Source organism: Equus asinus, chromosome 4 (genome assembly GCF_041296235.1).
Source record: "Equus asinus isolate D_3611 breed Donkey chromosome 4, EquAss-T2T_v2, whole genome shotgun sequence".
Lineage (NCBI taxonomy): Eukaryota > Metazoa > Chordata > Mammalia > Perissodactyla > Equidae > Equus > Equus asinus.
This window is the reverse complement of record NC_091793.1, coordinates 100,742,820-100,757,313: the sequence shown is the minus strand read 5'-3', so window position 1 is coordinate 100,757,313 and position 14,494 is coordinate 100,742,820. Positions and strand designations below refer to the sequence as shown.

The following is a 14,494-nucleotide window of genomic DNA, read 5'->3' as shown; positions in this document are numbered from 1 at the left end:
AAAATAAAAAAGCAGGATTAATATTACCGAAAGGAGTATTATAAGCCGTCCACATATTTCCTACCCCAGAATAAAACGTTCCATTAAGTAAGTTTGAGAGGAACAGAGTGGGCGGGCACTGTCACGGCAGAGAGGGGGAGGGAAGCAACAAAACAACAAGGAAAAGCATATTTCCCAAGACTTCATGAATCCCAGTTAATTGGAACGATGTGGTAGGAGGAGTTGTGGGGAATGCCATCTAAAAATGACCAAAGTCTGAATTACGTCTGCGGTACAGTTGCTATCAAGCACAGGAAATAACACACATTTCACTAATCAAGTGTTGCCTCTTAATCAGAATCACCTTATTAAAAATACTTATCAAACAGCTCACTAAAATACCAGCTCCTGTGCGGACCACTGACCTCTTGAGTCAGGATCCCGGGAGGACGTCTCTGGAAGCCGTATTTTCACAACTCCCAGGTGATTTAGATGATTGTAAACAGTTCGGAATACCAGATGAGAATGATTTGGAATTAGATTTCCTAATATTCCTGTGTAAATAGATGCTGCTAATGGGTTCAAAAGCAGTTTGTTCACTTAAATCTATCATCTGAAATCTTATTAATAATGCTAAATGTTTTCCTAGTCCCTGTTTTCATAGATAATACAGGCATTCTTCTCACAGACCTTGACATGAGGTTTGTATCTTATAAATTAAATGCAAAAGCAATTTAATATTTCTATCTTTCTCTGGCTATGGCATTGTTGAACCAAAAATAGCCTATTATTTTTCTTTGTTAGAGTCAGAGGAACACATGTAGACTCTGTTTTATTAAAACCTTTTTATTTTTAAGCTAATGAGAAAAGGTATAGATCTAGCAAGAGTCAATATTATCTGGGACAGTCTCAGTTTTAATATTGTGACCCATTGTGTCATAATACACTAATATTGGATGATAAATCTTAAAATTTTAGGTTAAGAGCAAACAGTCATTCTATTTACAGGTTTCTGGAAAAAGTGTTTCTAACAGTATATTACAAAGTCTCCAACTTAGAAGATAGAACTTTGAGCAAGTTTTGTTTTTTTTTTTTTAACTAGGAAAATGTTACATAGTTTTGGCATAGGTGCCAGACGACTAAAATTTCTGATAAATAGTATTAACATCTCAGATTGTCCATTTTATTATATTTTCAACTTCTGCCATAACATTCATCTTCTGCCTCTTGAATGAGCTCAATATGAAAAAATTTCTATATGGAAAAGATTTGAGGGAAACTGGATTAAGCTTTTTGTTTTTTTAAATTAGGAAAGGGGTCATACTTCATGGTAGGCGAACTGTCATCCTGGGCTCCTTTTAATCTGGGGTTTCTCTTCATCCTGCTGGTCCCTAAGCTCCATAACATTTCAATCTCTGTTTCCTGATATTAATTTATATTTCTTGTTGTGACAATACATGGCCAGCAATCTTGACTATGCCATTGTGGGAAAGGCGCCTTTAGAAGTATCAGTATCAGTTTGGACTGTGAAGTGTCTTTCTGAAATGTAATCTAGGCTTCCTCCCAGATGCTCTCAGCCGAGAAGAACATACAGCCCCCTCATTACCTTAATCAGGGCCATTCTGTTCCCAAGACAGCAAGGCGTACCTGCCTTAAAGTACTTTCACTCTATTGAAATCCCGCCCCCGTGTTTGATAGGTGCATTTGATGGTCAGTCCTGATTGACCACCTGGAACTGTTCTTCTGGAACATGAGTAGAAACTAAAACCTCAGTTGGTGGGAAAAATCCTAAGTCTTTTCTATTCCTATTCTGCATTGTTGAAAATTACTATTTGCATATTAAAACTCAATACTACTTAGCTTTAAAAATAATCTCTTTTGGAATCTCATTTAACCTAATGAATGACTCTTTTATCTGCAGATTTCTCAAAAGATAGTTCTGTTTCCTGTTCTCTGCAAGGAGAAAATGAATGTCTTATTACATTCCTAATAACTACAGATAATGAAGGGAAAACCATCATTCACAGCATCAGCGAGAAAGGTAGGTGGCTTGTCTTCCCATGTCAGTGGCCAGTGATAGTACATGGGAGAGGAGAAAACAACTGGAAAGGCACTTTGGGTAGCTTGCCAGGAAAGATATTTCCAAATTTTTGATAGAGCACCTGTACTTTCCCAAGGATTGAAAGATACCTGTTGAAAAGTTTGATATGTTCCAATGTCTCTTATTAAGACCGGAAAACATGATGAATGTATGGGCACCAATAACCATCCTCCCGAAAGTTGACTGATGAATTGTAGAAAGATGCACCAATTAAATGCAATGTAAGCAAAAGGTATATCTTTGGGAAACGCTCACAGGAAGGAGCCTAACAGTCTAGGAGAATGAGTTGCTTTGAATCAGGCGAACCTTGGCTCAAATCCTGCTCCACCACTTAATAGCTGCTTGACATTCTGAAAGATGCTTGCCTCTCTGAGTCTCTATTTCCTCATCTGTAAAATGGGAAAAATAATAGCACTTTCTTCTTAGGCTTGACTCAAGGGTCAGAAGGAATAATGCCTGTAAAACACCTGTCCATTCGTAAGCTACGGTAATGGGTCATTAAACAATAATGCTGAGTTAGAAAATACAGTGAAGCAGCGTGTGAGGAAGGAAGTGATTCATAAAGGAAGTCCAAGAGTCCGTTGCTGCTGTGGGTTTTCCTCCACACCGACTCGTGGAGTCAGCTGGTGACTTGGGAAGCCCTCAAATAGAAATCTCGTCTTTAGCAAAGGGGAGAGAGAAGTTTGTATTAGATAGAAAAGAAGATAGGGGAAAAGGTAATTTGTTGAGTAGTTCTTAAATTTTAGTGAGTGTCAGACACACCTAGGAAGCTTATTAAAATGCCTGCATCCAGAGTCATCAGGCCTGACGTGTGGCCAAGGACTCTGCATTTTAACACTACTCTAAGCGAGTCTGATACAGATGGCTCCAAGACATCCTGTGACGGACACTGCTGTACTAGTCCTGGCTGCATTCTTAGACACAAGTGCCTTGTCTCTTCTGTCTTCAGTTAATGATGTGTCCCTAAACACAACGCATTTCTGGCAGAAATGACAGCTGCATAAAATCAGACCTTTCCAGACCTTGTCAGCAACCTCCTCTTCCTCCAAAAAGCTTGGAGCCTAGGTTCTGCCCTAGACAATAGCAGCAACAGCAGATAGCAGGCAGATGTGTTTTGTTGTGTGTGATTGCTCATCAATGCACTGACAAAATATTAAGTCCTGAATTTGAAACCGAGAGTATCAAACTGCCATCACTTAAGAGTGTAAAAACTAAAGCAATATCGGGGCCAGCCAGGTGGTGTAGTGGTTAAGTTCCCGAGCTCTGCTTTGGTGGCCCAGGCTTCCCCAGCCCACATCCTGGACGCGGACCTACGAACCGCTTATGAAGCCATGCTGTGGCAGGCATCCCACATATAAAATAGAGGAAGATGGGCACAGATGTTAGCTCAGGGCTAATCTTCCTCAAAAAAAAACAAAAACAAAAAACTAAAGCAATACCAAAGTAACCAAAAAGTAAATCCAAAAGTAAATTCAAGACATTATAAACTAACCAAGAAAGATGATTAGAAAAATACCACCTTGCAAATGAAAAGTCACATCAGGGTGTGCAGACGTAGGGAGAGCGTCACTCATCTTTTTTCTTCCATTTGGAGAAAGATTCAGAAGATAAGAGCCACATTCATAAGAGCTACAGCCAAGGAATGATAAGTTGGGGAGCCCTCTGACAGGGATGTGGGTGTGGATGGTACTCTCACGGGTTCCAACTTGGAGGTTCCGGGTCCTTGAGGTCTTCAGGATAGAAAAGGGGGCAGAGTGCATTTGTTGTAACAACAACAATAATAATACTATAATAGCAGTTCTCTTTTACTGAGCCCTTACTAATACCGTATGCCAGGTATTGTTCTATTTGTTTTACATGTATCAATTCATTTAATACCCTCAAAACCATATAAAGCAGGTATTGCCATTACTTCCATTTTACTGGTAAGGAAACTGAGGCATAGAGAAGGTAAATACTTTGCCAGGTCTTGCAGCAGTTAAGTACCAGTGCTGGTTGGGGAACTCTGGCAGTTTGGCTAAGAGCCCATGCTCATAACTACTGTGCTATACTGCCTCCCACTGGCTGAACGATCATAATAAATATCTGAATCCCAAAAATATGTTAGTTAGATCGGCACTGCCCAATAGAAATGTTATGCAAACCATATATGTAATTTAAAATTTTCTAATAACCACATTGAAAAGTAAAAATCAGGTGAAATGAATTTTAATGGTTTCTTTAATCTGTTATATCCAAAATATTGTCATTTCAACATGTAGTCAATAAAAAAATTATTAATGAGATATTTTACATTTTTTTCATACCAAGTCTTTGAAATCAGTGTCTATTTTACACTTCCAGCACAACCTAGTTTGGAAAAGCCATATTTCTAGGGCTCAATAGTCATATAAGGCAGAGCTACAGACTGGCAGCATTAGAAACTCAGGACCTTAGAATTAGGCGCAGCGCTGACCTGGACTCCAAAGGCAACACTGGACTGCACGCAATGAGGACGATAGTCCTCTTCTCCCACCTAGAGATACATCTTCAGTCTGAGCACCTCAAGAAATACCAAAGAGAATATGAAAAGGGGAAATTTCTATTGTGTAATATCTGCCTGGTACTTGAGCCAAATCTTTTCTTAAGAAATGTATAATTCCCAATGGCTCTAAGTTCTTAAAATAATTATCTGTGCCAGGCTATGCCTCTTCCTCCTTTATTTATTCCCTACTGGAAAGCCCTCCTAATTCATATTCTGGCTGCAGGGTCTTAGCAAGCTTCATCTTGCTTTGAGCAAGAGCACACTATGCCCCTCCCCAGACATTTCTTAGTCAAAGATGTAGCCAGTATATATTCTCATTGACACACGCCTGCTGCTTTCTTTGCAGGAGTGTTGCTAACCTATTAGAAGCAGCCATGGTTCACGGTTATGCTAGAAACAGTCTTTAGATCTTCATACTGTAGTAGGCATTTCATTAGCTCCTTTACTTATTTCTGCATAATCTCCTTACATGGTTTTTTGGCTAAAGAATAAAAGTATGTGAGGCCACGCATCATGCTGTTAGGGGGTCATTAGTCCCGCTCAAATTCAGGTCAGCTATAGATCCTTACCTTGAAAGCAGCATGACTAGTCCTGTGTGTATAACTCTCCTTATTAAATATCTAAAAGCAGTAAGAGTTAGGATAAACTAAGCATGATTCATTTCTTCCCCAGATACCACAGATTTGCCTCATTCCTTGCACAAGGAGGCAGATATTTAATGATAATTTTTATGTGGGACTTTTTTCCTGTGAAAGCAATGGGAGAGCTTAATTATAATGTTTCATTAAGAAATGTATCATCTTCCAGGCACATTGCAAGGATTATTAGTCATTCTGCTGTCAATGAGGGAAGGTACTGTATAATTGCAGAATTATATTAATATCATCAATAGAGTCAAAATAACATTTCATAGAATGATCAAATTGAAAGGACTATACAGAATATCTAATTTCTCAACCTTCCCTGAAGGTAAGAATCACTTGGAATACTTTTAATTATAAAATAAATCTATGGCTCCATCCAAGACCCACTGAATCAGACTGTGGGAGTGGGAAGTCTAGAAGCTGTGGGTTTAATAAGCAAGAGCAAGTGGGCTTAACCGTATCATCAGGGAAGTCAAAGGAACACTGAAGTCCCCACCTTTGTTTTACAGAGGAGGGTCCTGGGGCTCAGAGAAATGGAGGGACTTGATGGATTTCAGACACTACATCAGATGGGAATTGACCCCACCTTTCCTGAAGCCAGTCCAAGAGCTTTCCAGAACACCAGGGCACTGCATTAGAATTAAAATACAACAGAAAGCCATGATGTCTTCTGTCTATAAGAAAAACAAAAACAAAAACAAGAAGCAGCAAACAGTAAACTTTTCCAGGGGTGGATTTTACGTAATTTTGAATATAATCTGCTAGACGGTCCATGTTTCAAGAAAATCCATGAAAATTTAACTCTCTGTGATATGTGTGTGCACACACATTCCATTTCTACTTTATCATATACCCAGAAGAGACCATCTTTAGTGATTAAACTATAGTCTTTTTCATGGTCCTTTACTCCACGTACATTAATTGCCACTCTTGGATTCCAATTGTTCTTGAGTCAGCCATTCAAGTACATATCCATTTGCTTCGAATAACCAAACTCTTACTTTATGTTTTGTTCTACTTCAAAGAAATAGGGCAATCCTTCAACAATTAACTCATTTTTTTTTTAATTTAGCAAAATGAAAAGTGTTACTGTTTTCTCTCTACTGGAGAGAAAGTGTGGTTGGAAAATTTAATGAGAAGTGTTTTCTCTTTGTCAAAACATTAATCATACCATCATCTTAATACAATTTTCCTTGTTTCCACAGACTGTCCAAAACCTCCAAACATTCCCATGATCATGTTGGGGGTGTCGCTGGCTATTCTTCTCATTGGGGTTGTCCTACTGTGCATTTGGAAGCTGCTGGTGTCATTTCACGATCGTAAAGAAGTTGCCAAATTCGAAGCAGAACGGTCAAAGGCCAAGTGGCAAACAGTACGTGAACACTAAGGGGCTCCCCCTTGTCCAGGGGAAAAAGTGTCTTGTGGAAGAGATAGGGTGTCAGCTCTCTTCTGCTCTAACAGAGAGCTAGACCGTCATGTTCTTTCCTCTACTCCTCTCACCATGTCCTCAATAGCTTTGACTTCTGTTCTGCTTTGGGGACAAAGGGACCTCTGTCCCTTATCTGGGACCCCGAGATCCCTTCTTCCATACCTTTGTCTCCCAGTGTGGCGGGGACTTCCCCCACTCTAGAGAGTCCCATGAAACTCCTGACGTAGCTACTTAGGAACATCAAGGAAATATATTTTATTCCTCACCACCAGGAGGATCCCTCAGGCCCCATTTGATAAAGCATAGGTACTATATCTAAACATATCCATGAATCAGTTACGTTATAGCTAATGGAATAATGTTCTTGGGTAGTATGACAGTTCATGTCAATTTCCATGGAAATACTCATTACTTATAACAGGTTACAAACCAAAGTTGAGAAGACTTTTTAAATACCATCCAGTTAATTTTTCCATAAATTTTAAACAGCTACCTGAAAAAAAAACAAAACAAAAAGTATCAACCTTTAAATATATGTACTCGATAGATATAATTTATGTGTCTCCTCTTCACCGTAGGCAAACACAAAACAGGACTCCAATTTTCTGTGTTTCTTTTCCACAGGAGAGATAATTACATTTCTAGAGGCCCATAGAAACAATTTCATGGTTTTAATTTCATCTCTCTATCTCTAATGATGTGTCCAGCTATCTAACAGCAATTATCCCACACTGCTGATTCTGAAAACAGTGATATCGCTGGAGAAAATACAGGCAAACACAATGCTCCTTTGGGTTCATCTGCCCAAATAAATTGATGTTAACACTTTTTTCTCTAAGTCTGTATTGATAGCCTCAATTCCTAAAGCAAATGGAATTTTCTGTTTTGGAAAAATTTATCTTGATAAGAGATGTTTAAATTTCATGCAGTTATTTTGGAATAACCAAAATATATGGTTCCAGACAATGGACAATGAAAATTTTCATCTACTTTATCTTCCCATTAAAAATGCCTTTAGACACAACAACCAAATGCAATGTGTGGATCTCGTTTTGATCCTGATTTGAACAAACAGTATAAATATATTTTTTGGACAACTGGAAAAAAGTTAATATAGACTGAGTATTAGAAGGATAGCAAGGAATTATAGTTAATTCAATTAGGTATAATAATGGCATGATGGCTTTGCTAGAAAATATCCGTATTTTGGAGTGAAAGGAAATGAAAGCTGGGTTTGCTTTGAAATAATTCAGCCAGAAGAGAGAGAGGGATTGTTGAAGAAAGTGTGGCAAAATCTTGATAATTGTTGAATCTGAGTGATGGCTCTACAGAGGTTTGTTATACCCCTTTCTTCTTCTTTTGTGTATTGTGGCTTTTTCGTAATTAAACAAAACCCTTTAGGAAAGTAAGTTGTAGATTTTCAATGAGGATATAATGTATACACCCCTAACAAGGTAGCATGTAACGGAACAGGTGAGTTTGGTGAATTAGGACATAGTACTATGAGGCCAGGTCCTATGGCCTCATGACAGAGCGTCAAGACAATTAACTTCTCCTGATCCCCTGGCCAGAGACGTTATTTTTAACTCTCACCAACTGTCAAGCAAATGCCTGGCAGTGGTCAGAAGGGCACCAGGCAAAAGAATGTGTTAAGTTGGCACAAAAAACGACAGCAGCAGTTAATTGAACAACCACCAGCCCTGTGAAGTAGTCTTGATATCCCCATTTTGAATGTAAGGAAACTGAGGCCCAAGGAGGTAAAGAGACTTCCCAAACTGTTGGTTCATGGTGGAGGTGAAATCCTAATTGCAGCCTCTTCTTTCAAGCACAGCCTTGACACTCCTGGAAATAATAAGCAGGTGTTCCACAAACAAGCACTTGAGCAATTATGTGATGTGTATCTACTAACCAGCACATTTTAATGTTCTCATAGACAGGCATGAGGACTGACAAATGATTAATATCTTTAAAATAACATTTTAATTAACAGTTAATTTCCCCAAAACATGAATTGTTTTCCCTCAGGATGTAGAACATGACTGAAATTCAAATGCTGAATTTTTGCTGTTTCTTCATCTAAAATGAAACAAAAATATGCATTAAACAGATAGAAGCATAAATGGAAAATATTAGTCCCTTGTTAAATTGAGTTTCTTTGCATAACAAATGTTTGATGTTCTTGACTAGATAATCACTAGGTAATAATTATGCACTTGGATGCAAAGAAGTTTAATTCAAATAATTCAATTTAAATTTCACTAATATATCCTACTGGAAAAAGAATTATTACTTAGTGCATCCATTTTGGGGTCCTCAATTTGATTCAATTTTTGTCTAAAACCTACTTTTTCTCAAATAACTGAATTTGACTGGTCTTCAAAACCCAGAGGACCTCCAGGGACCATAGGGGTGGTTGGGTCTCTTGACCCAAAGACCCCCATTGGACTGTAACGGTGACAGAGCTCAGGATGAAAAAGAGCTTCCTTCTTGCCTCCTGAAACATTTCATCATAGCCATAAAGAAAGGTTACCTTTTATTACACTTTTAAAAATAATCCCCCATCCATATTCTTTATGAAAACACAAAGAGAAGATATTTAAATTCATCTTTGATTAAACATTCTTTCTAGAGTGACAAGTCATTAACTAGAGGCGAAAAATGTTCAGTCTGACATTCCTTGCAGTCATGGATTGATTTTGTACTGTGTGGAGCAAATCAGGTCTGCATTTGGCAGCTAGACAATCATTGAGAGAACTGTGGGTCATGACAGAGAGCTTTCTCATTACCACTTTTCAAGCTCTAAAAATGTGCCATTGCATTTGCAGAATCCACAGCCTAACGAGCACCCCTAGACTCCTGGGGGAATCAGCCTAGTCAACCCAGATGGTTGGGTGAAACCAGCCTTGTTTAAACAGTGAAGGAGTGCAGACCCACCCAAAATGGAGCCAGACCAAAGCCTTTATCACCGCTGGCATGACAGGGGGAAGTACTGGGCATTTTCACACTTTCTTCTGCCAATAAAATCTGTTTGAGCTTATTCTCCTGAGCTCTGATCATTAGCTGAGGGCAGGAAACACGACTTTCCTCCAGCAATATGTACTTATTCTTTCTCCACCTTTAAACCTTATTGTCTTACAACAGCAGGTCTGCTTTATCCATCCTCGTTATTAGCATGCCCAGGCCCTATAACTAGCTTTGCAAGAGACCCTCAAAATATTGTAGACCTGAATAAGTGAAGTTGCTACAAAATACAGAATGAAAATTGCAGAATCAAACTTAAACATTCAACTGTCTACAAAATAACTTGTATTCAAGTCAATTGCAACTCAAGTCACCTCCTTTATAGTGCAGATAAATTATATGTAGTATGGGGTGTGGCTGCATTTTAATATGTTTGACATGATATGGGATGGCACCCCAAGAAGAGTTCCTGGTTCTATAAAGGTCTTAGCTGGCCCAGCTCACAGCCCATTTACTCTTTCAGAATATCTTTTCTGTTCCTTAAAGCTCCTTCTTCCTCCAGGACAATGCCCTACTTGTCATCCCCAGCCTGCACTTCTTAGTTTTTCCATTTTTCCTCTTCTAATGAGTCCCTTATTATTTTGTAACCAACTTAAACTTAATAGCTTATAGTCTCTTAAACTTAATAGTATTCCATACATGATTTTTGTTTGCAAATGAGACTCTACCTGCCTCTACGACCACATCAGTCTGCCCTTCATCCTCCAAATCCCAAGTCCTTATGGCAGTAGGAGTAAATAAGAACTGAGGGGCCCTCAGAATTATCCAGGCTGACCTCAGGAGTAGAAGCAATATGGTGACTTGGCCTTTACTCATCATCCGCCTCCAAGGAAACTCTTTTCTATTTGCCCTCATTACTGAGACAGCATCTCTCTCCAAAGGCACATGAACAAAGATAACATGGTACTCAGTCAGAGGTCAGGCCACTGTCTCTGAGCAACACAGAACAGGTGCAGGTGTGACTCCTCACCATGAAGACACTGCGTCTCCCCAGCAACACATTTCTTAAATGCGGATTCTATGTCATTCATCTTTGTATGCTTCTATCAGTTCACTTTTCCCCTTTTCTTACTTTTTTACTTTATATTTCATTTTTGGGTCACCTATTGGTTCATTATATTCATTCAATAGATACTGAGTGCCTACCGTGGACTAGGCACTGTTTTCGGCTACAGTAAAATAGCAGTGAACAAAGAAGCCAAAGTCTTGTTTTCTATCCATGAATTAGTGCATTTCCAAAAAGGGTAAGATTTTTAGGATCCACATATGGGACCAGTTCTGCATATTAAAAAAATAAAATGAAGATGCATAAATCTTAAAATCTGAAAGTATGACATATCAAATTAATCAAAGTTGTTCAAATGGCTTCCAAGATTGAGCCTGAGTCTCTTCTTTCAATTTGTAACATACGGTGAAATTATTTAGATATATTAAAACTGTGTAATAACAAAATGTCCATACTTTCGTTTGAACTTTCATTTTTTTTTTTAGGGAACCAATCCACTGTACAGAGGCTCCACCAGCACCTTTAAAAATGTAACCTATAAACACAGCGAAAAACAAAAGTTGGCCCTTTCCACAGATGGCTAGAACTGCTTGATGCATGGAAACAGTCTGTCTCACTGATATGAAATGTTAATGCACTGTTTAATTTTTCTTTCTTTGTTGCTTCAAAATGAGGTTGGTTTAAGATAATAATAGGTCATTTGGAGATCAGTCATTCTTTGTATGAAGGTAAGCGACTCTGTCGGCAGGTTCAAAATAATCAAGAAGAGAAATATCCTTAGTGAAGGGGTGACTTTGGGGATCATTTGAGGAATACTAACTCAGTTGCATTAATGCCTCAAAAAATCATCAAAATGATTCATGGGGGCCTGATTTGCATTTGAAAAATGTTTGAAATTAGAATGTCATTTGTTACAGGGGTACAGCTACCTGAAGTCTTTGTCTCAGCAAAGTCACAAAGTCTGTATGCTCACATTATATACTCACACTTGCCAATTAATTCTAAACTTTTAGTAAATTTGCCCCTTCCTAAAAGAGGATTTTTTTGAAAAATTTATGAAGAATGAGATGCTGACTTTTACTTCAGCTGAGAGGATGGAATTCTTCTAAAGATGTCCCTAATGTGAGAATGAAAATTGTGTTAATAATTCCTGTGGATTTCTATGTAGTTAAAAATCAGGTACATAAACAAGTATTTTATTTGTTTTACAGATGAAGAAGTAATTTATACATTAGGAAGTCACTAGTAATAAACAAAAATAGCAAGCCTATCATTTAGATTATTTTTAATTATCTGAAAAATAAACTTTTATACTCAGTTTCCCTTTTGACCCTGAGTTTTCAAACTGACTTCTCCCATATTTCTCAATCCATTTTCCTCAATTTCACAGTCATCTAAACCTTGTAAGTGTCATATGAAAGTTTTAATTTCTTGTTAAAAAATTACTTTAGATGGTTAGATAGTTTATTCAGAAAGAGCTCCAATAGTACAAAAGGAACATGGGTTAAACTGAATAAAATTTTAAATTGTTTTGAATCAAACACATTGAGAGTACACAAATCTCTCATGAGTAATAGCCTTCTTTATCTATATTCTTTTCCCAACTTGCACATTTCAGTTGTGTATGGTGACTATACATTATATATTTACTTTAAAAAGTAAGATTTTACTTGCCAAATACATGTGGCTGATTAGGGATCCATAGGTTGCTTGAAGAGATGGACTCTGTAGAATATTTCTTATAGTTGATACTGCTTTACAAAGCAGTTTCATCTCATTTGATCCTCATAAGGAAACTAAGCCTCAGAAAGTGAGTAGATCTGGTTCAGAATCTAGGTTTTCTAGCTCCAAGCCATTTCTTCTATCCACAGTACCAGACTGAATTTTTTGTCAGTGAAATGATAGAAAGAATTTTGTTAGTTGGGCAATAACTATCATTTGTTTGAAAATGTACTGACACAAAACAAATAGCGCTTAAACTGCTGGAATCCAGGTGAAGTCTTGTACTATTGTGCAATGTCTATTACCTTTGAGGAAATTGTAATGTGAAGCCTTTTACTAGGTGAACAGTTCATGTTGTAATGGAGGCTTTATGTTCAGCCGTTGAATGAGCACAGAGTAATCTCTGATGAGTTTCTTCAATTCTACCAGATAGATCTGTACACATTTGATCACTTGGAAACATTTTTTTTCTGGTTTCAAAAAAACTCAGGTAAATAAGACACTTGGGGGGCGGTACACAGCTATACTAACAAAAATACTAAACAATCCCCATGGAAACCTGAAGGGCTGAGGTACCCTCTACGTTCCTGAAGCCCAGGGTCTGAGGAAAATCTGGAGCAACAAGGAAGTTGCAATACTGATGACACAACAGTAGTGTTCACCTCTGCGTGTGATATTTTGTATTATTATTGGAATGGGATTTTAGAAAATATAAGTTTCCTTTGTGTGTGAATTGGGGAAGGTGGAGAAGAATCTGCTATTTCTCTGAATACTGTTTTGACCCAAGGCTGGACCTTGAAAAGGCCAAAACATTAACAGTAGTACTTCTGTTCACTGAAGAGTTCTGTTACATGAAGATAAAATGGTTTTTTTGTAAGTTGTTTTATTGTATTTTGTGTTGACTTAAATAAACATGGTAATTTAAACAATGAACCTTAGATGGATGATAATTCCTTTTATGCACTTAGTACAAAACCCTCTTCTTGGATTTCCGGATCCCTGTGTGACCTGCTCTGACCGCCTTACTGATCTCAGTCTGGGTCCAAGGAGAAGAGCAGAAAGAGGCAGCCACCAAAGGCGGCAGAGAGCCAGGAATGGACGGAAATTTGCTGCATGGTTACAATACCCACAACACGAGGCCTTTTAAAACAGGACTGACATTACCCACATTTTGTAAAATCAGGGTTAGTGTTATGGGCTGAATTGTGGTCCCCACCCTAAAATTCATGTACTGAATTCCTCATCCCCAGCACTTCAGAACATGACTGCATTTGGAGGTGAGGTCTTTAAAGAGGTAGGTAAGTTAAAATGAGGTCATTAGGTTGGGCCGTAATCCAATATGATTGTTGTTCTTATAAGAAGAGATTAGGACACAGACATGCACAAAGGGAAAACCAAGTGAAGCCACAGGGAGAAGACAGTCATCTACAAACCAAAGAGAGATGCCTCAGGAGAAACCAAACCTGCCAACACGTTAATCTAGGCCTTCTAGCCTCCAGAACTGTGAGAAAACAAATTTCTGCTGTTTAAGCCCTGCAGTCTTTGGTACTTTGTTATGGCAACCCTAGCAAACTAATATAGTCAGGCAGGGCTAGTTTTCTGGGCATCCGTTTGCTAGATTCCATGGTGCCATGCTCATTTTCCAAATCAGGAAAATTAAGCAGAGAGAGACTAAATGCTCACGAAAGGAGTCAGCCTAAAAAAATTCCTTTTCTTAGAAAGGCTCTTTCCTTACAAAAGGACACGGAAAGTCAGATATCTGATTACAAGCCAGATGTCTGGAAATCCTGAAACTGCTCCGATTCTGAGTAGCACCGAGAAAGTCCCTTTTCTCCTTTAACTTTCCACCTGTAAGAGGGTGGCAATGCCTGTCTCTTCTAGCACCTATAACAATCCTTGACACATAATAAGGGCTCAATAAACTCATTCAATTAGTATTTTTGAATACCCAGCATGTGCCAAACACTGTTCTTATGATTATGGATATAACAATGAACAAAATAAGCAGTTCCTGTGCTCTCAAGTTGGGGAGAAGATAATAAATAAATATACAATATCAGGGTGCTGG

The 14,494-nt window shown here is 38.2% G+C and overlaps 1 protein-coding gene across 7 annotated transcripts in view; it reads left to right on the top strand.

Moving 5' to 3' along the window:
- Positions 1-13,359, top strand: part of ITGB6 (integrin subunit beta 6) — a 128,466-nt gene extending 115,107 nt beyond the window's left edge. For all 7 annotated transcript variants that reach the window (XM_070507947.1, XM_070507946.1, XM_070507945.1 and 4 more), the window contains 3 exons: positions 1,901-2,020; positions 6,454-6,620; positions 11,190-13,359. In XM_070507947.1, the coding sequence (XP_070364048.1) occupies positions 1,901-2,020; positions 6,454-6,620; positions 11,190-11,288 (386 nt within the window). In that variant the 3' untranslated portion in view covers positions 11,289-13,359. The remainder of the gene's footprint in view (positions 1-1,900; positions 2,021-6,453; positions 6,621-11,189) is intronic.
- Positions 13,360-14,494: the final 1,135 nt, after the last annotated feature.